This window comes from Hippocampus zosterae, chromosome 16 (genome assembly GCF_025434085.1).
Source record: "Hippocampus zosterae strain Florida chromosome 16, ASM2543408v3, whole genome shotgun sequence".
In the NCBI taxonomy this organism is placed as follows: domain Eukaryota; kingdom Metazoa; phylum Chordata; class Actinopteri; order Syngnathiformes; family Syngnathidae; genus Hippocampus; species Hippocampus zosterae.
The window spans coordinates 10,631,006-10,654,513 of NC_067466.1; the positions used below are offsets into that span (position 1 = coordinate 10,631,006).

The 23,508-nt window shown below is 41.8% G+C and overlaps 1 protein-coding gene and 1 long non-coding RNA gene across 2 annotated transcripts in view; one reads left to right on the forward strand and one right to left on the reverse strand.

Annotated features, from left to right (window-relative positions):
* The window catches only part of LOC127588116 (uncharacterized), a 56,870-nt gene extending 47,857 nt beyond the window's left edge, over nt 1–9,013 (reverse strand). Inside the window, exons 1-2 of the long non-coding RNA XR_007958979.1 lie at nt 8,881–9,013; nt 1,135–1,209 (exon numbers count right to left, since the gene is read on the reverse strand). This is a non-coding gene — a long non-coding RNA (uncharacterized LOC127588116). The remainder of the gene's footprint in view (nt 1–1,134; nt 1,210–8,880) is intronic.
* On the forward strand, nt 2,151–23,029 carry ar (androgen receptor). Its single transcript, XM_052046667.1, has 8 exons — nt 2,151–3,693; nt 8,907–9,058; nt 9,206–9,322; nt 14,774–15,052; nt 16,059–16,203; nt 19,611–19,741; nt 21,304–21,452; nt 21,869–23,029. The coding sequence occupies exons 1-8, from the start codon at nt 2,720–2,722 to the stop codon at nt 22,025–22,027; spliced, it is 2,106 nt and encodes a 701-aa protein (XP_051902627.1). The 5' UTR covers nt 2,151–2,719; the 3' UTR covers nt 22,028–23,029.
* Nucleotides 23,030–23,508: the final 479 nt, after the last annotated feature.

Sequence of the window (23,508 nt, forward strand, 5' to 3'; positions counted from 1 at the left end):
TATGACAACCATCTCCCGTCTTGTTCTTATGTCTGGGCTGTAGGGTAGGATGGCAAGATGGAAGCTTTGTGTGAAAAGAGAAACATCCAAGCCTGGCTACATTTTGTAAAATCATACTGGCAATCTCCTAAACGAAGCGGGGCAAGATGGAACTTTTTAGCCATGAAGCCAGACGTTTTACGCAAAGGCAACATCACGCCGCGGGGTTGCACACAACCTTCTGTAAGGACCTAAAATAAGATTTTCCTTTTTATGAAGCCTGCATTAGAACAGCAGACACTTTAAAATAGTGGCAGGTGTGTGCTGACTCCCGTTGACCGTTTTTCTCCATTGGGTCAGCTCATTTCTTGAAACAGAATTGACTTTTTTCTTCTTTTTTTTTTTACTATAACATCATAAACGCGATGTTCATACACGCTCCACCTCCAAGCGGGGTTAATCGGTGAGTAAAGGAGAGTACGGTGGTACTCGCTCCATTCCATGAACAGTCATCAAATCTTCCAAGGAAATCCTTTCTGGTGTTCATGGTGTTTTTTTTTGACTAATTTTGACAAGTGAGCATATGATAACTTAAATAAGGAAATCATGCAGATTTTGGTAGGGGGGGGGGGGGGGGAGAGCAACCACTGGAGTGATCATCAGCTAAGTTCATATCAGCAAGGTCAATTTACAGTTGACCTTTTGTTTCAAAAAAAAGATTAAAGAGGGGATCATGGACAAAAAAATAAAACAATGCCAAAATGATGCCATAGCATCATCTCAAAGCATATACAAATTCAGGGTGCTTTGAAGTTATTCTTGTTTGTGATTAGGGCACATGATGTGCTTTGGGGCAAAAATTCCATTTTAGTATTTACGGTACTTATTTAACTTGTATTTATCCAGGCAAGGCAAATTCATTTGCAATACTGATCTGACCACAGACAGCAAGAAAAAGTAAACCTCAGGTAAAAACAAAACAAAAACAACAAAAAGTCACATTACAGAATTTGTCAACATAATTTGCTCAGGAACTGGGTCATTGTTGGTGTAGTGGTACACGTGTCTGACTTTTTGGCTGACAGCTTGGGTTCAGTTCTTTTAGTGACGGAGTGAATTACTGTGTGAACGTGAATGGTCGTTCTCGCCATTTACCTTTCATTGACTGGCGACCAGTTGGGCTGTAATCTTCTCTTCACCAGGTCAGCTCAGGTCTAGCCACCCGAGACCCTGAACAGGAGACAGATGTGTGGATCGTTAGCAATTAAAAATACAGTTTAGAAGGAATCCACGTAATTTATTGCAAATTAAATCAAGAAGAATATAGTCATCATTCTAAGTAGGGAAAAATAAGTGTCAAGAGTTTTTTTCTCCCCACCTCATTAGATTGTGAGCAACTAGTACATTGTTACGAAGTCAGGTAGCTAACAGTTTCAAAAAAAAATGCAAACGAAGGAGCTCAACAGTCATGCCTGAGACCAATATGCAGGCTTTGCATGGAGCTCATGCGCATTTGCCTGCTCATCGGCCCTAGACGTTTTTCAACTGCTGTGCACGGAACTCTCCATGAATATAATTTTCCATGGTTCATGTTACCGGATGTAACTGACTTGTTTTGGCAATGTGTAGTATTTTTATTTCATAAATACGAGTACAGTACAAGTCCTTTTTTGTCCCTTGAGGTATAAGCTACCCTCGTACTTTTTCAAAGGGTCTCAGGGGGAGCAGACTCTGAATAAGAAGTTTGAGAAAATAGCATACTTCATTGTGCCAAATATGGGCAGCTGCAGAAATGCTTGTTAAAGTACCAAAATCAAAGACAACAAAGTCTACAAAGGAATAGTGACACTATCGACACTAATTACAGTCACATTGGTTCAGGGATTTTCCCCAAAATAAATGCTCACAAATTCTTCCAATTTCTGCGTCAAAATAAAACCCAGGCAAATAATTCACTTTTAAATTACACACATTTTCACGTTGTCATGCACTTGCCAATCTATCAACTGTCAGTACAAACCCGAAAACAATTCCCAGAAGAGAATCAAACAGATCAAAGGCAAACGGGAGGGGGGTGGGGGGGAAATATTCTATTGTGGATTAGTTACACTTTCATGTCACGCTGAATATAAAGTTAACTAAACACTCCTAAAACCACTTCTTATTTGCGGGACGAATCCGTGTTCAAACCAATTCGCTAAAAAAAAACAACAAAGCTTTTACTATACGTTTGTGTGGGGATTTGGTCAAGTGTCATGAACGGGTACAAAATCCAGGACACCCTGTAATGCAGAACAACGTTCCCCTCCCCTAATAGCAGCCATGGAGACAAGAATATGCGAACTGCCCTGCCCACTCGTGCCACTTTGGAATTACGCAAGAACGCTCAGAGGAGCGCATTTGATCCAAAGGATTGCTTTGTGGCTTTAGCGTGAGTTGCGCGCATCATCAACATTGATTTCAATAAGGACTGTCGTTATTTCCACGCAACTAGTCGTCGTGTTTGGGTGTGCCAGTAATAGTAGACAACAGCAAAGTCTTTACTGTTTTCGTCCAGTGAGAGAATTCTGACTCCCAATTTTTTTTGGACGAGGTTTCTAGGATCCTCGCACACTTCTTCGGACGCTTCCACAGTCCCGCCGAGCACCGAAAAAAAGTTCGCTCTTCGGACTTCTTGAGTGGCCCAAAATAACAGCAACCAAAAAAAAACCCAACAACAACCCCACACACTCTTTGGGAAATGAGCCAAAGTAGCAGACAGTCATCTTGTAGCGCATTATGGCCAGCGGGGGAAAAACTAGCGACTGGCGAAGATGTGCCGGAAGAAAGTCGCTTTTTGGCCCAAAACTCCACAGGAGGTGAGACGAGTCGGCTGACGGAAGTTGACAATGAGAACATTAACGGAGCGTATGACGGGGGCAAACAGAGCTGTCGGGACGACCCCCGCTCCATTCCTGCTTGCGCCACCATATCGGAGACAGCCCGTGAACTCTGCAAAGCCGTGTCCGTATCTCTGGGGCTCCCCGTCGACTCGGCCGACGCCGGTGACGCGGAGCACGCAGCCCCGCAGTGCGCCTCCAAGGACCACCTCCAGGCCACCGGCTGTTTATACCTAGCGGGAGCGACCGTCCCCGTCCCCAAGTACAGGCGCTCCTCGGCGCAAGAGGAGCGGAACGCGATGTTTCAAAGTCCCGAGACGACGCTGCCTCATCAGCACCTCACTCCGACCTCCTCTTTGGAGTTCACGCTCGGAAGCCCCCCTGACCTAACTTCCAAACAACTTGAGCACATGGCGACCGTTTTCACGCCATCCATGCCGCACGACCACGACTGCGCCTTGGAACCATCGTGCCGAGCCTACAAACACATGGAGGTGTCTCCAGACTACCGACAAGAAGCCGGTGGATACCAGCTGGAGCAATACGGCGTCAGCGTCAAGTCAGAGGAGCCCAACGAAGCGTCTGAGGAGGAGCAGTGGGGCACCAATTACACCCACGGGGACAGATACAACGCTCAGCTTTGGGGGACGAGGCAGTTCGTGGCGACGGCCCAGCCGAGTGGGGTGAATGCGGCGTTCATATGCGAGCCCTATGAGAGGAACACCGGACGCACCGAGCAGTGGTACCCCCCGAGTGGGATGTTGAAGCCGCCTTACGCCAACTACGCTAAGGCCGAAGTTGGACAGTGGGTAGACGTCGCCTACAACGACTCAAGGTAAACAAACATCAGAAACTGCACTTAAAAGTAGACTTTAAAGAAACAACAAAAATGTGGTATCTACAATGAGCCTAAACACGACTAATGTGACCTCAATGAAACAACATCGGTCAAAGTTTGAATAAAAATGTCACCTCGGGCTAGTCACTCATTTGATTAAATTTAAATCACCGTTATTGACTGGCTTGGAGAGTAACTTGCACTTATGTTGCTAGAATTGAGTTCTGTGCCAAATAAGATTTTCTTCCTGGGATGACATTTGCTCAACATTTTGATGTACACCCATAGCACAGCGCAAAGGGGCATTAATTTAATATTACATGACGTGAAAAGCCCTTTGCCCCCTAAAAAACAATTACAATTTTTAAAAAATTGTCAGATTAGTGACTAAATGACACTGGAATCGTGGCAGGGCTCAAGTATTAGCTGTGATCTCCCCTTGCACTTAACCAATCGCAAGTCTCTCAAACTTAAATAGAATGACACGCTTATTTTTAACTAAGCTGCCCTGTGTACAAATATTTATTTTGACTGTTTCCCCAAACAGGTGCCTCAAGCCTTTCCATTGAATTGTACATTTTGGCAAAACTGCTTTATGACAGAACCTAGTCCTCATTATCTAAGCATACTTTTGAAGTTAGTGTCAAGCTTTTGAACTTGCCCTAAGTGACAGTTATTTTTTTGGCTAGACATGAAAGTGCTGCATGTGGCATGCATGTCTGGATGTCTGGTTTGGGGGGTTGGGGGGGGGGGCTCTGCGTTAGCATCTTGGCTCAGATCTTTCTCCGTGACAGGTTTTATTTTCTTCAGGGTCTCCATTTTACTCAGATTCAAAAAATGTGCATATTTGGATCGACGACTAATAATTGTGATTGTTAATGGTTTCTATGTGCCCTGTGATTGTGGACTGGGCTTTCTTACTCAAAAAAAGCTGGGATAGGCTCAGGCTTGCGAGGGGTAAAAAGTACATTTATATTTATGGCCACATTTCTTAAAACAATAACTCAGAATATATTATAAACAGCACGGTGTAATTGTGTTTCTCTTTCATGAATAAGAAATGTAAAATTCAGGTTTATACTATAGGAACTTGTTCAGTATACAGCAAGTGATAAATGATGTAATCATTAACTGAATACCACAAAAGATGAATGGAAATCTCGAGAATTATGAAGAACAAAAACAAACTGTCAACAGAGCTTACTGGACAGCAGACAAAGGCGACGGCCCGTTGATGTCAGCCCTCATGCCTGTGAGCACTGTCTGGTAGTGTTGGCCCTGTTCTAATGCAGCGCATTACTGTAGTTCGAGACCATCCAAATTATACCCAGAGCAAATTACTGAACCGCGTCCATGGCAGTGAAGTCTGCTGTGGCCAAATCAGAAGTGAGGCCCCACGAGGGGAAACAGGTTAAGGATAAGCTACAACCACATTTATTCATTCGTGTTGAGTAGAAATTTAACACGGTGACATTAGGTCTGCTCTCACTCATCTTGTCCAGCTTTTGTTTGCATCGATACTGAAAATTGTCACTCTGCAGGTGCCTAACTCCAGACGTGAATTTAATTTTTTTTCTCCCCTTTTCACTTTTTTTGTGTGTGTGTGTAACTGCTGTTGAGAATTTGTGCTCGGAGGTTGGTGACTGATTAGACATGACTGGTTCCGTTTTCGTGAAATGCTGTTCAGATGGGCAACATCCATCAAAGCGCTTCCACTTTGCAAAGACAATACAAAAGGTGTATCGAAAAAGTGGCACTTCTGTTTGAAACCGTTACTATGTTGCAGTATGGCGCCGCAGTGCGAGAGTTGCTTCTATTTTGTCACTCCCTGTAGCTACATGATAATCCAAAAACAGCCTGATGCAGTGCAGCCCAGAACGGCGAAAACCCCCGACTGCACCCATGAGCGTATTGTTGAATCAACCCCTCACTTAAAGTGCCAGTCAGCACTGAGAAGCATTACTGTCTCACCTTTCTCGAATTTGTTGGAAGTATATCGGAAATTTTGTCGACTGTTTTCATGGAATAGTTTTTTAGTATTGGGTGTTGCATGCGTTTCAACTTGAGTACTATACATTAATTATTCCATTTCAAAAGGCAGCATCACGGCAAGTGGACTAATTTGGGATTAATAACTTAACTCAAGCCCGCGCATGACTCTCAGGCATGTCCTCTGACGACGAGAAACCCCACACCAGCGCTCCTTGATCCCAGTTTACTCATTTTCCTCGGTCCAAAAATGATTTGACACAAATATACTTTTTTTTAAATGATCAAGGATTTACATTCTCATTTCTCTAAATACTGTGTACAATAACGTCACCGTCTCATGCTGCAGCCCAACAAAATGCCAGCAATGTAAATAAATAAATACGTATTTTCACGTCCGCTACATTAATTAAACTGTGCTTCTCATCAATAGCAGGTCCAATAACACCATTACCGTTTCCCGGCATTTGGAGACTAAACGTGTCACGAGAAAGTACTTGTACGCGCGGATTCAGGCAATCGGAGCGTCACGATCGTTTTGTCATCAGGTGATCGGAGGATGTGTTCTGTCCGTAGACGCATCGCGTACCGTTCGCCTTGCTTTCATGCTGTATGTGATGTACGGTCAGCGGATTGGGATCTTTATGTGGCTTTGTTTGAATTACATTTTCAACTGTCAACTTTAACACAAGTTTGCGATTTTTTTTCCTTTTCTTTTAATATGTTCTAAATGTTTAAAGGTGGTTGTAAGCGTGTTTAGCGGCACGGCTTGGCAGAGTTGAGGACCAAATTGCGGGGACGCACAGAGCAAGAGTGCTCTCCAAAAAAGAATTTAATTTCAAAAGAAGAAAAAGGCAAACAGGGTACTCTGAGGAATCAAAACTAAATTAACTACGTCTGATTATGAGATTCAAAATAACCAAAACTCAGAATCTATTAACTACAAAAAGCAAGAGATCATGACTGTGGGAAATGGGAAAACAGGACTCACAAAAACAGGAGCTGAAGCAGCAAACCCAAACAACGAACAGTCAATGAACAAAAGGGAATTAAAGGACTACCTGGGCAAGACATGTGTCTGAGGCAGCTGATGGGTGGACACACAATAACCTAACAAAACAGACATGGAGGAAAAAAAAAACAGCCAGAACCAAATCGACAAAAACATGACATTTAAAGATCTTCAACTTGTTTTTTTTTTCACTGCCGAAAAAGCCTAGGGTGCATTTTTGTAATCGCAGATTTCAATTGTGGTGGGGGTGTTCTGCGATCTAACCCATCGCGCTGGAGGGATGAACTAACAACTCAACAGTAGAGAGCAGAGATGACCTCATTGGTGAAGTCATAGAGCTGAGTTTAAGACATGGTGGTGAATGGGAGCTCTACAGGTTCGGGGCACCTTTCCTTTTCACCCTGTACGACTGATGTACACCTCTCCCCACTGTCACTTGGAGAAGTTTTCGAAAAGGAGACGAGGCTACAAAACCGTAACCCTGTTGTACAAAAAAAAAAAAAAAGGCCAGAGCAGACTCTCGTGAGAGGAGGCTCAGGTCCTTTGGCTCGGCACAAAGGAGGACCTCATGAGATCTAATTTTATGACTCCATCACAGCAGCCATCTTTCAGAGAGTGCTCTGCTGGGGAAGCAAGCTCTCACCTCCTGGCAATAGACACATGGGCAGGCTGATTAAGAAGGCCGTCTCTATTCTCAGGTGTCCCTCAAGTCAGTGCATGTGGTGCGGGGTTAGGGGAATGACAGTAAAATAAACTCTGATGGACAATGACCCTGCCCCCAATAGAGGACATCAAAGCACTCCGACACTCCAAATGTGAGGAGACAGGTTTTTTGCGATTGTATTAAAGCGACACCAACTACTCGGGAACCTCACTGTCAGTTGTCAACTTCAAAGCCTTTGTACTGCATCTGTGGTAAACTGTCCATCCAGGTCTTCACTCACAATTACAAACACAATCCCAGCCAAATTAAACATAAACAAAGTAGCAACTTCCTGGTGCCACATGCTTTCATTTCTGTTGGACATTGACGTGAAGTTGGATGTTGTACTTATGTATTGTGTTTTAAGATAAGCACAATTATCACAAATGGGTTGGAACCGTTTCCTGTATCATTTGCAATTATGTGCAGCTGCCTTTGTTAATGTATGCCCTCTTAAGATCTGCCACAGTGATTTCAGCGGGCACTTTTAACCTGAATGGAGCATTCACCATTTTATTCGCTGGAGTCAAACTGATGTCTTGTGTAAATATCCCCCGCCCCCGCTCACTCTGCCCTTGTCTTTTACTTTGGACCTTGTGTCCGAGTCGTCGTTATGTCTGGGTATTTTTCCCCCCCATCTCTATCTCCTCAAAGGCTGACGCTGGTCGCATCCTGCCACGCCTTTCCCCCCCTCCAACACCCCCACCCATCCCGTCAGCCCCGTGGCTGCACAAACATTTCCCACACCGTCCCCAGTTGCAAAAGCGAACAGTTAGGGGCTGTCGATTTATTACACGACGTGAACACCTATAACTCACCCGGTTATAACATCCTCAGTGCTTGCACATGCTTTGCATTACAGGTTTAAAGTCCAGCTTTACTTCTTAAATTTCAGATAGCTACGGTAGATAACCGGGTCCCAGACATTTATTTGAAGCAGAAAGCTCCAGTATTTTGACTGGAGGCCTTCATTTCAACAAACGCTCTGGTAAAGACTGAATACCAAACGGTGCCCAAGTGAGATGAATTGTACCTCCAAGTGGAAACTAAATAACTTTAAAAAGGCATTTACAGCTTTTTGATACATATGATTATGCAGACCAGTCAATGTGCATTATAATCAATTTTGTGGGATTAACGTTTATATATTAAAAAACAAAACTGCAAGCGTCGTACACAGCATTGAGGTTAAAAACAACAAATCAACATAATGCAGGCATGTGAAGTTAACTATGTGTAAAAAAAAACACCAAATAGAAATCAAACCATAAAAAGTGAAGCAATAAAAGCCAACATCTCAAATTATGTTAAAAGCCATAGAGCGACATGGCGGTATCCTAATAAATTGAAGAGTGCCAAGAGGATACAACCTTGTCATCAATGAACACGCTAGCTTGTAAAGAGTTCTGAATATGCAGTAGTTGGATCCATTTAATTATATTGGGTTACCCAGTGTTGTGATATTAATGAGTGTACGTACGTATTTTCTTCTGTGGCGGACTGAAGGTTTGAGACCGGCAGAGAGCACATGATCCCCATGGAGTTCTTCTACCCGCCACAGAGAGCTTGTCTGATCTGTTCGGACGAGGCATCCGGGTGCCATTATGGCGCACTAACCTGCGGCAGCTGCAAGGTTTTCTTCAAAAGAGCAGCAGAAGGTAAACAAGAGTTAGAAAGGAGTCCCGGCGGGTTGAATACACATTCACACACACACCTTTTAATTTAACTCAAATGACACATTCGATATTGCCCCTTGCTTTCATTGCTGACCTAAACGTGACATCTGCTCTCCTCTTTATCCGAAGGCAAGCAGAAATACTTGTGCGCGAGCAAGAATGACTGCACCATTGACAAACTGAGGAGAAAAAACTGTCCATCTTGTCGGCTGAAGAAGTGCTTTGAAGCTGGGATGACTCTTGGAGGTAGGGTGGATGAAAATAATAAAAATTAAAAAACCTTTCGAAGAAAACTGCCAGATGGTGGTGGATCGGATCCTTATAGTCCTCAGCGTTACACTGTACGCAAGTAAAACTGTTCTCTACGTAAGAGGGCTACAGATCGGCTTTCACAATGACAAACAATATGCCAGATCCACAGCCCCGTGTGTGGGCCTTGAAAGATGCAGAAACCGATTCAGTTTATCGTGAATACTACTTTTAACACACAAATGTATGGGTCATTTTCACATTGTTTTATCAATAACAAAAAGACATGTTATTTCAAAACAAAAAGACCACTTCCATTTCCTTCTGAAAAATCAATCAATTTGGCTGGAGCATTGGATTTATTGGCAGTCATCAGCCAAAAGATAAATTGTTTCTATATTTATATAAAAGACTTTTGATGCCAAATTGTCTTTACCGTTAGATTTTGAAACGTGTTTGCATACTGTATATGGCATTTTGCTACTACTGCAGAAATTGTTTTTTTTTTTTTTTGCTTTTTACAAATGGTCCCCGTTTGACTGAGGCTTTCTATACTGTTATTGCCACTGGAGCGAGCCTCGTTACGATGTTGCAATACACCAGAGGGGGTTGGTCTGGGAGCTGAAATTTCAGGATACATAATTTGCTCTGTCAGTCAGGATTGTCCTTACTTTCAAAAGCCTAAAATCATCAATAACCTTTTGAAACGAGCACTTTCAAGTGTGGCCATTTCACCACGAGCAGACAATTTAGCCACATATAAACCAAGGTTGCATCAAAGCAAAAAAATGCTCAACTATTCATTCGTTTTACGAGTGTCGTAATTGTCATTGAGCAAATGATAGGAAAATTACCCAAATGCAAATTATCATGTTATTTAATGTAAAAATGCTCATTAATTCTTAACTCTTCTATTAGTAATCACAAGCATGTTCTGAATTCAGTTGCCGTTTTAATGAATGATAATAAGCTTCGGTGCACTGCCTGAACAAAACACATTACGGGTAAGGCGAAGTTGTAAAAGTACGAGTGCTTTGCCAAGAAAGACCGAGCACTTTAGTCTTTGCCCACGGCACATCCTCAACAACTCTTCAATTGCGGCATCATCACAATAGGGGATGTTATTGATAATCAAGCCCCCTGACTGAGCCGCCGTGCAATTTAGACCTATTTCATTCACTTCCCCTTACCGCCAGCCACATCTGCTTGTCATATTAGGCTGTAAGAATTGACAAGTAGTGGACTAATTTTGGTCTTGTGTTCAATTTCCACTCTCCTCCATTTCCTCATTCTGTTTACAGTGAACATGGTACGGCAGGCACAAAGCTGACATGAGACATGCGAATTAAAGCAGCAGACATGCCGGTAATTTGGCCACTAGTCAGTGACTAACCCGTGGAGCAAAAATGCCTTCTAATGCAGTGATTGGTCATAAAAAGGCACACCTTTTCTAGTTGGGGCTGGAAAGAGGCTCCTTTTTCGCGTATGTTCTCATCATAAATGTGTCATTCACTTGCGGCATGTCACAGCACCATTTAGACACATTTTGTGGAGATTCAGAGGCCAAAATAAGACATTTTCCCATTTTTATTATCCTCCTAAAAAGCATGTACGTGTTATTACATTATTTGTGTCATCTAAAAATGTAAAAAAAAATGAAGATGGGAAGGTTTGGTTTCTCTTTATCTAAAAAAAAAAAAATAAAGATTTTTTTCCCCCTTTTAATGCAAAATAACGGTTGTATTTTCCAGAAAAAAAAGGAAATTAGGAGATGCAATATTTTTTTTCGTTTTGTACTAACAGAAACAACTCTTCGGTAATGCACATTTTCTTTTAAACAAATAATTTGCACTTAACAGTGCGGCTCAATGAGAACAAAACAGAATAAATTTTGATGTGCAGCTGCGAAAGGATAACAGGATAAAATGATTAATTTTTGACTATGATCCAGATTTGGATTTGTTTCGTCATTCTGGTGCAAAATAGCATTGTTCGGGCATGGTGAAGGTCAGCACTCTACTCGAGTGCCTGTTACTAGTTCATCGTGGAATAGTACATGTAGTACATGTAGTTGTTTCATTTTTAAGACAATTTTATTTCTTTCAGTTCTGGAAAGTCTTTAAAGGGAGGAAAACGGCAGTTAATTTTACGAATTTTGTTCAGTTTGGCATCTGCTCAAGTATCATTTGAAAGGTTCCATTTTTGATGAAATGAATTCCTTATTATTCCCGGAATGTTAATTATTTCCTCAAATAAGACCGAAGCAGCTTTTTTTTTTTAATGTTATTTTTTTTGATAGTGCAAGAGCAGGATGCAGCTCTTGCAAGCTGTCGTCATTCACCGACTGTCCCGCGGTGATATTTAGAGCTCGTCATCTGACGAATGAATAGGATTATTTTTTTTTTTTATTTTAAATGAAGGCTCCGTGAAGGGTGCAACTCTGCACACAAGACAGCTCATCTCCTTGTATGGCTTTGAACCAAGTTCTAGCAAATTTATCTGTCAACGTATCAGCGTGACATAGGAGGCATCATGCGTCCACTAGCTTTTCAAATGTAAAAAATTGGCTATTCACATCACGAGCAAAGCTCGTTGGAGGTGGTCATGGGCCCAATGCTTTTGTACACTACAAAATTTAAAAACAACCTGATTGAAGGCTTTATTGGCGCTTGCAACATTTCTGAATCCACTCATTGGATATCTTGTGTTTATGTTGGCTTCAAGTTGAAAGGGGGGGGGACTAAGGTTAGTTCAACAGAACCTGTTTGGATGTACAACGAAAGGATCAAGGCCACGCCTGACAATCCCCAGCGGGAACTTTTAATTAAGCACTTCTATTTGATGTTTGTCATGGGATCAAAATTTAGACAGGTTAGCCTCGCAAATGACACTCCTATATAATCTGCAATTTGCTCTCACCTCCACCTCGTTTGAGGCTGGCTTAAGGTGTGCCTAAAACCGGCAATTCAATATTGAGCCAAGTGAGCCGCAAAGCGAAGTGGCGCTTTTAATAAGAGTCTCTCCACAGAAGCTGCGAGAGGCAACCGCGAGACAATTAACGTTCACCCTCAGTCGATAAAGCAGAAAAATTAACCACTGAAATGATTTTGACCCATATACAACTATTCTACGTCCTCAAATAGGAACTTCCATTCAGGCGGAATGCTTCGAGAACGCCACAAGGAAGGAAACGCAAACATACATTTTTGATTACGGCTGTTTTCATCCCATTTTTTAACGTCCACAATAAGCACGTAAAGCTTCAGTTATTTTTTGTCTGTCAACAGTCTCTCATGAATATGATGCATCTTAAAAATACCTTGTGTGATTCTTCACTTTTGAGAGATGCATCTTGAATTTAAGAACTGCAGCAAATCATTAGCAATCCCATCATGAAAAAAAAAAGTGTGTGAAGTGTTTGGAATTTCCTGGAATTCTGCATAAATCAGTCAGAAAATGTGGTCTGATCACCAGCTAAGTCCCGACAATAGACAATAGACGAACACCGCACAATTTTGTTTACATGTTTGGACTCAACACAACACGCATCATGTCACAGAAACAGTCCATGGTGAAAACAGAATTTGGATTTAATAACTGGTTAAGCTTCCTTTGATGGCAAGAACAGCAAACGAGCAGTTTGTGTACTTGCAGATCAGAACTGCACACTGGTCAGGAGGAATTTTGGACCATTTCATTTTACACGACTGCTTCAGTTCAGCAATATTCATGCGGGTTCATGCCACCAGTGAGTTAAGGTCAGGACTTGGCCACTCCGGAAAGCGCATATTCTGTTGGCGCCATACCCTTGGTGATTTACGTCCAGGCCCCGGAGCAGTAAAGCGGTCCGTTAGCGTCACCGCTCCAGGATTTAAGAGTGCTAACTTTACTATCAGACCTAGTCAGCATTTTACCTTGGACTGATGAACCGCAAGCCTCTTGAAGATACGTTTGTGGCCCCATCAAGTTAACGTTTTGTATGGTAGTTTGAGAACTCTTTTGTACGAGGCATGATTCTCATCGGACGGCGCTTCTGGAGAATATAAAATGTTCTAATACTGATCATCTGAAATAATATCGCTGTTCATCAAACAGTAACATAACCAAACTACAGCCCTATTTCAAATAAATGACTTGTACCCTCTGTAGTTAAGAGGGGGGAAAAAAGCCATTATTTTAAGAGACGATTCTTTGAGGAGAACCCTTTGTTTTTTATTTGGAATGACCAAAGGACTTCCTTGAACAGCCATAAACCTTAAAAGAGCAACAAAAACATTACTGGATTCTACTCCACCAAAGCACATGTCACTTGGTCCATCAGTGTAGATTGTCAGATACAACATCTGCCACAGGTCGGCGAGTGCACCTTTTTCCTCCTCGCCCTCTCTCAATTTCCCGAGTGCACTTTTTCCATTCCACATCTCTCAATTTCACTCTGCTTTTTAGTGGAGGTTGAATACCAAATGTAATGCAAATGGCCATGATTTACCGAGTTGTGTGCTTCAAACATGTCTTTCCAACCGTGCAATACATTCGCGGTAGGAAAGAATTAAAAAAAGAAGCCGGGGGGGGACAGAGAGAAAATGAGAGCTAGATAAAGCAAGAAAGGAGAGAAAGGGGGAAAAAAAGAAAAAAAGCTACCCCTTATACAAGATGACCGCGGACCTTTCCACCAGATGAGACTCATCTGTTCAATATGACTCATAAATTTAAGAGATTAGAAGATTAGGCTTGGTATTGTTCACTAAAATAGTTTCTTTTAATAGGGTTTAAAAAAAATACACACACACTGGATGCATTAAGCATGTTTAAATTGATTTCAAAAGTGGGATGACTTGAATTAACATAACTGCAGTCATCACTCCAAGCTTTTTAGAATACAGGAATCCCTCTTTTATCCCGGTTAATGGGGACCAGTAGTGACCCCCCCCCCCCTCCATATAGGTAGATGTACATATTTATAGGGCCAAATTTAATGGTATACATGCATGTAGTACTTCTACATGCATGTATAACTTTGAAGTAATTAACATGACTTAATGCTGTATACTAATAGATTTAAACATATAAGTTAGGTTAGTTTATGAATAACAAAATACAGTAAACGTGTGTATATATATTTTTTTTTAAGTCCGCAAGAAGCTGCGAAAGTCAGAAAAACAACAGCGAGTCACCTAGAGCATCATATACTGTACTGGACTACATGTTTATGAAATCCGCGATGCACTGAAATCGCGATAAACGAACCGCGAAATAGCGAGGGATCACTGTAATGGCATACAAACAAAAATTGTCCAATTGAGATGAATCTTTTTTTAAATCTGAAAGTGACTGGAAGACAACTGTCTAATCCATCATTTCAAGCACCATCTCTTTATCCAATATGTAAACCACAATTCAGCCAACATAACTGACCGTGCATTCGTTTCTTTTCCTCCCCTTTGGTAGCACGCAAGCTGAAAAAAATTGGACAACCCAAAAATGTCACAGAGGATCATCCTATTAATAATAAAACAGAGATTATCCAAAATCTCACCCCTATGCCGATCCTGAATGCCAACTCCCAACTGGTCTTCCTGAACATCTTGGAGTCCATCGAGCCGGAGATGGTGAATGCCGGCTACGATTACTGCCAGCCTGACACAGCAGCCACTCTGCTCACCAGCCTCAACGAGCTTGGAGAAAGACAACTGGTCAAAGTGGTCAAATGGGCAAAAGGACTCCCAGGTAAGAAAATTGGGTTTCAAGTCTTTTCAAATTGAGTTTTTGAAGATATTAGCAATGGTGTCAAATTCAGGACCAGACAGTCACAACACTGCCACAGTTGGGCTTGGGCCACAGGTGCTCCCGAGGAGTTCGTTAAGCCGCTGGTTGAGTGGAAGCACCTGTGGCTAAAGCCAAACGAGGCAAGGCCTTTTTTTTTTACTTTGTGGACCTGCATATGACGCCTGTGGGCTGAAAATAATTCATATTTTTTTCTGGCTAGTCCGTGTTGGCATTATATTCACTACAATTGTTAGAAATGAATGAAAGAATGCATTGTGGTCCACAAGATAATATTTGGATGGAGAAATGCTTTTACATTTTTTTGGACATGAAAGCATGAACAGTTAAAAATCATCACAAAAAAAATTAAAACATTGTCTGTTGGTTCTGACAGATTTCCAAAACCACATGCCAAAACAAAAACAATGAAAAAGTAGTGACCCTAAAATTGATCTATGGAGAATCCTACAGGGTATTTGAAGGAAATGCCGACATATTGAATTAATTTCTTTTTTCTACATTGTCCAAAATAAAAATCCATCCATCCATTTTTCGATCCGCTTATCCTCACAAGGGTTGCGGGGGGTGGAGCAGCCTATTTCTGCCGTCTTCGGGCAGTAGGCGGGGGACACCCTGAACTGGTTACCAGCCAATCGCAGGGCACACACACGACGAACAACCATCCACACTCACTCTCACATCGAGGGACAATTTAGAGTGTTCAATCAGCTTGCCATGCATGTTTTTGGAATGTGGGAGGAAACCGGAGTACCCGGAGAAAACCCACGCAGGTCTGGGGAGAACATCCAAACTCCACACAGGGAGGCTGGAGCTAGAATCGAACCCGGTACCTCTGCACTGTGAGGCTAACCACTGGCACACCGGGCCGCCAATATAAACAATGTTTTCTAATTTTAACTTTTAAACATGTTCAAGTGGTTTAAAATTGCTGATGTTATCGCCGTAGGTTTTAGGACTCTACATGTGGATGACCAAATGACTGTCATTCAGAATTCGTGGATGACTGTGATGGTGTTTGCCTTGGGGTGGCGGTCTTACAAGAGCGCAAACGCCAGGATGCTGTACTTTGCGCCTGATCTCGTCTTCAATGAGTAAAGTATCAAATTCAATTGATGCATTACAACACCAGTTTCTTGCTGGCTCATGTCTTTTCCACCGACTTGTTCAAGAGGCCCTGCTTTTGTAGAATCACCCCTAGAAAATTCGATTTTTTGGGGAGGCGGGGATGGGGGTTCCATCAACGACAAATAGTTGCATGTTTTTCAGCCTCGTCACTTCATTACTATGGGATTAAAGTGAGTAACATTCGTTCTCATCATTCAAACTGATGGCTCTGCTGAGTGAAACTGATTCAGATGAGAATATTGGTTTTCACAGACAGCGAGGTGACCCGTGTAAAGAATTCTAATGCTTACAATAGGTAAGAACGTATTCATATCTAGAAGGTATTTTCTCACCTAAGTATGATGAAAAATAGTGTATCCCCGCTGATTAATCAGTTTTATTTTAAAGCATTAATTGCACTGTTGTTAATTGTAGGTTATAATAATAATAATAATAATATTGGTAATATAAATTGAAAGTGTGAAGGTGATAGCATTTATAAGACTGTGGGGCAAAAGCATAAATTGTATTTCCATTACTCTGCTATTTAACTTTCCCCTTTTCCCGTTTGCACTCCTTCTCAAACGTGACACCACACACTGCAATTATGCAAAGCAGCAACACAAAGTGTTTGACAAAGAGGGTGTATAGATGAGTTTGGGCTGGCAGCTTGCGCCAACATTCTCAAAAACAAAGTGCAAAAAGGTCCTGCTGAAATGATTAAAGTTGTGGAATGAGGCACTTTTATTTTTGTTTAAAGACACTAATGCATTTCGGTCATTTTCTCTGCTTATTTTAACAGGTAAAAGGTAGTAGGCGTTTCTTTTCTTTTTTTAAGGGGAGGGAGGTTAGATATAGAAAGACCATGCATAATTCAACCCTAAAAAAATAATATATTGTTTTTAATTATGATTCCAGTCTTTAGCCATCTGTATATTTCAAGAGTTGTGACACCGTGCGGGTGTCTATTTTATAGATCCAAAAGCTTTCTTATTTCCATTCATATACCGCCTGCCCTTTTCAAGGTTTGCGGGTAAGGTGTCAGCTGCAGAGCACAATAGACACTATTCATGTGCATACCTACCTCCTTTAGTCTAATCAACCAAACATGTTTTTGGGAAGTGGGAGGAAGCCAGAGTACCGGAAGAAAAAAACATTGCACTCACCAAGATAACATGCAAACGTACACTAGAAGGTCTGAACTGAGATTCAAACCCAGAGCCTCACACCTGGGAGATAGACATGCTAACCACTCGGCCACAGTGCTGCCACATTTTTTTTTCCTAATATAAAAGCCACATTTTCCACATCTCATTTGGAGATACTCATTGCAAACAAGTAACTTTTCTTTAGGAAACAATCCAAGGAGTAGCCTGCCCCTTGGCCAAAGTCTGCGACGATAGGGTACGGCGCAACCGGTAACCCTTAAAGAGGGACAGAATATTGGCTGGATATTGCACGTGAAAATTTGTCCTACAGGCGTTCAAATGATATTTCCATCCACGTTCTTGTGACTACATTAGGCTCTACTGAAACAGTTGCAAGTTGTGAAAATTACATTTAAGAGTAAATTTAAGTCACCAAGTTCAGTATCAGGATAGAAGACCGATTACTCAGTTGTTCTTCAAGATGTGGTGGATTATCAGATCCAAATTGGCGAAGTGAATTACGGCTGGTGGAAACCGTGTAATTCAGAAACGGTGGGTAATTTGGGCTATTTGAAAGAAATGGGAGCGCTAAGTGTTAATGGACCAAAGTGCTCCCTGTCACTTGGCTGCTTACTGTCTCTTGCCAAGCCATGCCTCAACAAAAAAGCTGGCACAGTCCATTGTCACGAGACCCCAAATTCAGCGGGGATTGAATAATTGTTGGGCTTTTTCATCGAAAGCAATGTGGAGGCGTAGCGCACCTTTAGCTCCCAATCGCGTCGAAGCTTCAGCCGATTCGTTGTGCGTCTTGCGCCGACTGCAGTCTTCTAATTGTCGCGAAGAGATTGGGCTGCACATGAAAGATGAGCTATCACAGGTGGGAAGAGATCTGGGAAATGAGAATGAGTTGGAGCGGGGCAGCATTAGTGGAGTCTAATCAGTTTGGTAGCATTTCACTGTCACATCTCTTTACAGTCACATCACGTTTCATTAAAAGGTACTGAAGTTTCTTCAAAATGGCCTTTGCTCCAATTCACACCGTTCCCTATTAATTATTAGAAAACAACCTCACAAAAAAAGTTATATCCCACGAAATGTAATTACTATGACCAGTTGTCAGTGTTTAACACATTTGGCCTCTGTGCAGCTGAAGCTTAAACACTGTATAATGTTAGCATGCGCAGTCAGTGGTGTCAATCTAAACACTCAGTCACTGCGCTGTCAACACTACATTTTGTTAGTGTAACACACTCAAGTGTTGAACATTTAGCACTTGCATAAATGCCACTTAAACACCGGGTAGCGTGGATGCATACAGACACTTTGCCAGTGTTAAAATGCTTACCTTACGGTGTTGAATTTACACCAACAGATTGACTTGAATTGCTTGTGTCCAAATAGTTGGCGTGCCTGCCTAGTAAATATGTTGTTAGCTGCATATTAACAAAATTGTGTCACTTATTGAGCTGTTTTAATTAGGGTTTGGCAATGAACCTGCATTATTTACGCTACGTGCACGGATCCGCTATGCTTAATTGAAAAGAGTCTTGACAGGACTTTAGCTATAAAGAGTGTGTTGTACATTTTGATCCCAGGGGCATATTTTCTTATGCCCCCTTCAAGCTCATCAGTGAGAAATTTGATGACAAAAACAAAACACGCTTGCCCACAGACAGCTGTTATTTTGCTGTTGCATAAATAATAGGCTCCTGGCTTCTATCTGAAGAAGTACGGATTTGATCAGAAAGTATAGTCGAACATTTGTAAGGCCAGGCGCTGGTTTGGGCAGATGGGGTCAGTCATATTTTGCCGAGTGATCTAAAATGTTCCATTACATTTCCCCGCTTCAATTTAGAACTGATGAAATATTCTTCTTCCCGCTTCGTCCTGGCGTCTCAAGCTTTTGTGGTAATTTCCCAAATCTTAATCAAATAGAACAGAAGCGAAACGATTTAACATTTGCGGCCAACCTCTGGTCACTCGCTCTCCTGCTCTTGTCAGAACGGGAAATACCCAATTTATATTTTTTTTCCTGGTCTAATGTTGCTTGGAGGGAACTGCTCATTTATTCCCTTCGCTTTACAGTTGTCATCAATTTGGCAGCAACCTCACTACTCCTCTCCGGCAGCTCATCACACAACCAAATGTCAGACGTGTAAAACGTTTTTCTGCCTCGCTTTTCTCTCGCCATTTGAGTGTTTCCATGACCTCGCCTCCTCACCCTGCGCTCTTCTTACCATGTGCAGTCATCGGATGCAAATCTCCACCATGTACGACCACTGCATGCGAATGAAACACCTGTCGCAGCAGTTTGTGCTGATGCAACTCACGCAGGAGGAATACCTCTGCATGAAGGCCCTGCTCCTCTTCAGCATTCGTAAGTTGGGACTTTTATGACAGTGATTTTTTTTTTGACACGACATGCAGAACAAACATAATTTTGGCTTGCCGTTGAGTTTTGTGCCATCTTTAATTGGGATTTTTTTTTTTAATCCTGCACGAGAGCTCTTTCGTCCCCTCGTAGTGATGATGTTAAAGTGTGACTACAATCATTAAAGTTGCCCATCTCTGTTCCACGAATTGGGAAAGAGATCTTTCCCCAAGTGTCGTGGGTCTTCTCCACAAATGAGGGAAGAATGGAGCCACTGCAGTGATGACTCAGGATAATTTTGTTTGTTTGTTTGTTTGTTTGTTTGACTGGGCAATATGTTCCCATTCTCATCAATGTTCAAGAGCAGTAATAGGAAGTAACGAAGCATCTGGACTTTATAAATTTATTTTTTCAAATAACAATTTTCCTATCTTTGAAAGGAGATATCTGTACTTTCTAGTCCTAACTTTGTCTAATTAAGCTTGTTACTTTGTTCAACCTCCGCAGATGAAGAAACAAAGTAACTGGAGAGAGGTCAACTGCAGTTGGGATATGAACTGATGGATTAATTGATTGGTTGATATCTGGGCTACGTAAAGCATAAAAAAATCTGGGTCAACGGCAAAATGGAGCAACATTAACGAGGGAGCGTTAACGATAATGATGCAATGTATTCCCGTCCATGGGCTAATTAAAGAGAATTGTTTGATGTTGCAACGCCAAGAATGAGTTGTTGCTAACGTGTTGTCATTGTGCCTAAAACATTAGTCAGTTCACAACATTAGCTAAGCTGTGGGAACATGTTTTTTTGATCGTGTGCAGTGATCACCCCCCCCCCATACACACCCCCTTCTCACTAATAACACTACGCACGTTACCAAGAGGGAAACTGTTTTTGTTGTTGTGCCAAGGTATCAAAATGGGGCTTTTAGATGGGTCATTGTTCACTAACAGTAAATACACTTTTGAAAATAAGGTTTAAAAAACGTTTGGCAATTTTTCACGCCTTGGTTTTATATGGGTCATGAAGTCATTTTATGAGTCCCATTTTTAAAAAGTTACAGATTTTTAAATGTAGGCATTCACAGTGACAGCAATCGTAAAATCTATTATCTGTTTAAAAGTGACATTTGGGTTGGTTTGTATGGAAAAGACGTATCAGAAAAATCCCACGCGTGATATTCAGAAAACAAGTTGCAAATCATGAAACTTCCTTTGAGAGACTACAGACAGTCTGGCATGAAAACACATAATGGGATTTTTTTTTCTTACCTTTGGAATGATGAGAACTGCCAATAATTAAATGACAATTAAAAATGTCATCCAAAAGAAATGCAATGATGTATGCAAATGCCCCATACAATATGAAAGTAAAAATGTTTAAAGTACATTTCATAGTGTACTTTTTAAACTTCAACTTAAGTGAAGGAGTTCAAGGAATACTTTTATTTTCTCAACACGTCAAGACATGACGTCTACTCTTCCATACATGCATAAATTAGTTGGGATTGCCACGCGCAATGGTCACTGAAAAAATGTTTTTTTTTGTTTTTGTTTGTCCATTTTAGTTCCAGTGGAAGGTCTGAAGAGCCAAAAATACTTTGACGAGCTGCGCCACACCTACATCAATGAACTCAACCGGCTGGTTAATTATCGCTTTACACCCAGTTCGCAGAGGTTCTTCCACCTCACGCGACTGATGGACTCCCTCCACATAGTAAGTGAAATACGCTACTTTCCGATGTCCTCTTTGCCGTGCTCGAAACCGAAGGAACAATAGCTCCTGTCTGATTTTAGAATAAAAACCCTTTGCATCTTTGAGTGGCCTTTTATTGTGGACATTCCAAAACCCACTTGTGCCCTATCATGCTGTCAACGGATGTCAAATCCAGGCCCAGAAAGTAAAAACTCGTGCCACAGTTTGGTTCTAGCCACTAGTGCTTCCACTCACCGGTCACAAACTACTTCTTGCTGGTTGAGCAGAAGCACCTGTGCCTAAAGCCCGAGTGTAGCAGACCCTGCGAGGGTCGCGGGAAAATCATCATACGAATAAAGTTATGTCACTCAGAGAGCAAACGGTGTGTTAAAATGTGTTGATATTTACTTGTACGTCTCGATTCTGTTGTACTTTAGATGGTGAAGAAGCTTCAGCAGTTTACATTTGACCTGTTTGTTCAAGCTCAGTCGATAAACACCAAGGTGAGCTTCCCAGAGATGATTGGAGAAATCATCTCAGTCCATGTGCCAAGGATCCTGGCGGGTCTGGCCAATCCCATCATGTTTCACGAGTAAAATGTGGAATTTTTACTTTCTTTTATTTTTTGGAATCAAGTAACATCTTTTGCTGCCAGCAGAATCTTTAACAATGGCTTTGTACTGTTTCTTGATAATTATGAGCTCATATTCATGTTCTCGGATAATTTTATCTCCTCTTTTAAGCCATATTTGACTATTTGCCTTTTTTGGGTGAGGGGAGGGGAACGGGGGTGGGGGGTGGCTCACATCCACTTCAGCTTGTACTTTTAGTTTTGGCAGTCCAAGCTAAGATGCTACTAAGAAAACGTGCAAACGGTCTAGAAATCAAAATCACACTTGCCAGCAGGCTGGAAAACATGTTTGACACCCTCCGGGCATTTCATTAGGTACACCTGCACAGTCAAAGCCTAGGAAACAAAAGCCAGATCAAAAAATTATATCTGAGATTACAAAGATAATATTGCTTCGTCTTGCTTGTCAACTCAGATATGAATTTAATCAGTCCCTGCTGAATTTCGGGCGATATTTGGGGCGATTGATTGGGACTAAAATGAGAAATGTTGCAGTACCGTTTCAGAGAAGCAGTCAGTTGCAGTGTTCTTGGCATTTTTGGATACTTGGATAAAACATTCACTTTTTATGTATTGATATTAAAGTTGGAATCAGCAGTATGAAGTGGTAACCTTTATTTAGACTGCCTTAGAGCATCTCAGTAACAAGGCTGCTTTGGGGGACTACATCAACTGTCGACCAATTCACGTTTCATATCACTTGTTTGACTTGAAGAAAAATCTTTGTAGCACCTTGCATAATTAACACGATTGTACTCTCTCATCATTAACAACAGCAGTAAACATCAACATCATTCTACAAACATGATGTATTTGTGTGTGTGAGAGACCGTGTACGTGCAAAATATTACTGCCACTGTCACGCTTGATGCTTTTTTTTGCAACACGTACATGTGATGTTCACCGTGGACGGCTGCAGACTGTCAATGCTTCATATGTGAATTATATGGACCTTGCAAAGAATCGACGACGCATGCTCTACAAATACTGTTGCCCAAATGGGAATAGGCAACAATTGGAAATGATTGGTAATTAGTATGGACACCCCACCCCTATGGTGAAGTGGTTCTGTAGGTGGTGAGCACAGACTACTTCTCAGTTCCTATCGTTTCTGGCTGATATTTTGGTCACGTTTTGAATACTGAATACAACCTACACAAGTGGTTCAGGTAGTGCAGCTCATCCAGGTTGTCACAGTGCGAGCAGTGGCAAAAGATGTGCGGTATTTATGTGCCGTGTTTGTCACCACGAGGTGCTACCAGGAGATAGGGCAGTACCTCAGGAGATGTGGAGGAAGTCCTATGAGGCCAACAACTCAGCTGCAGGACGGCTATCTCCGCCTTGGTGTGGGGGTGGCATGTCTTGGGAGAGCCGCACTCATCCATGTGCTCGCCAGAGATGGTCCGATTGCCATTAGGTGCCGAGTTGAGATCATCAGACCCCATG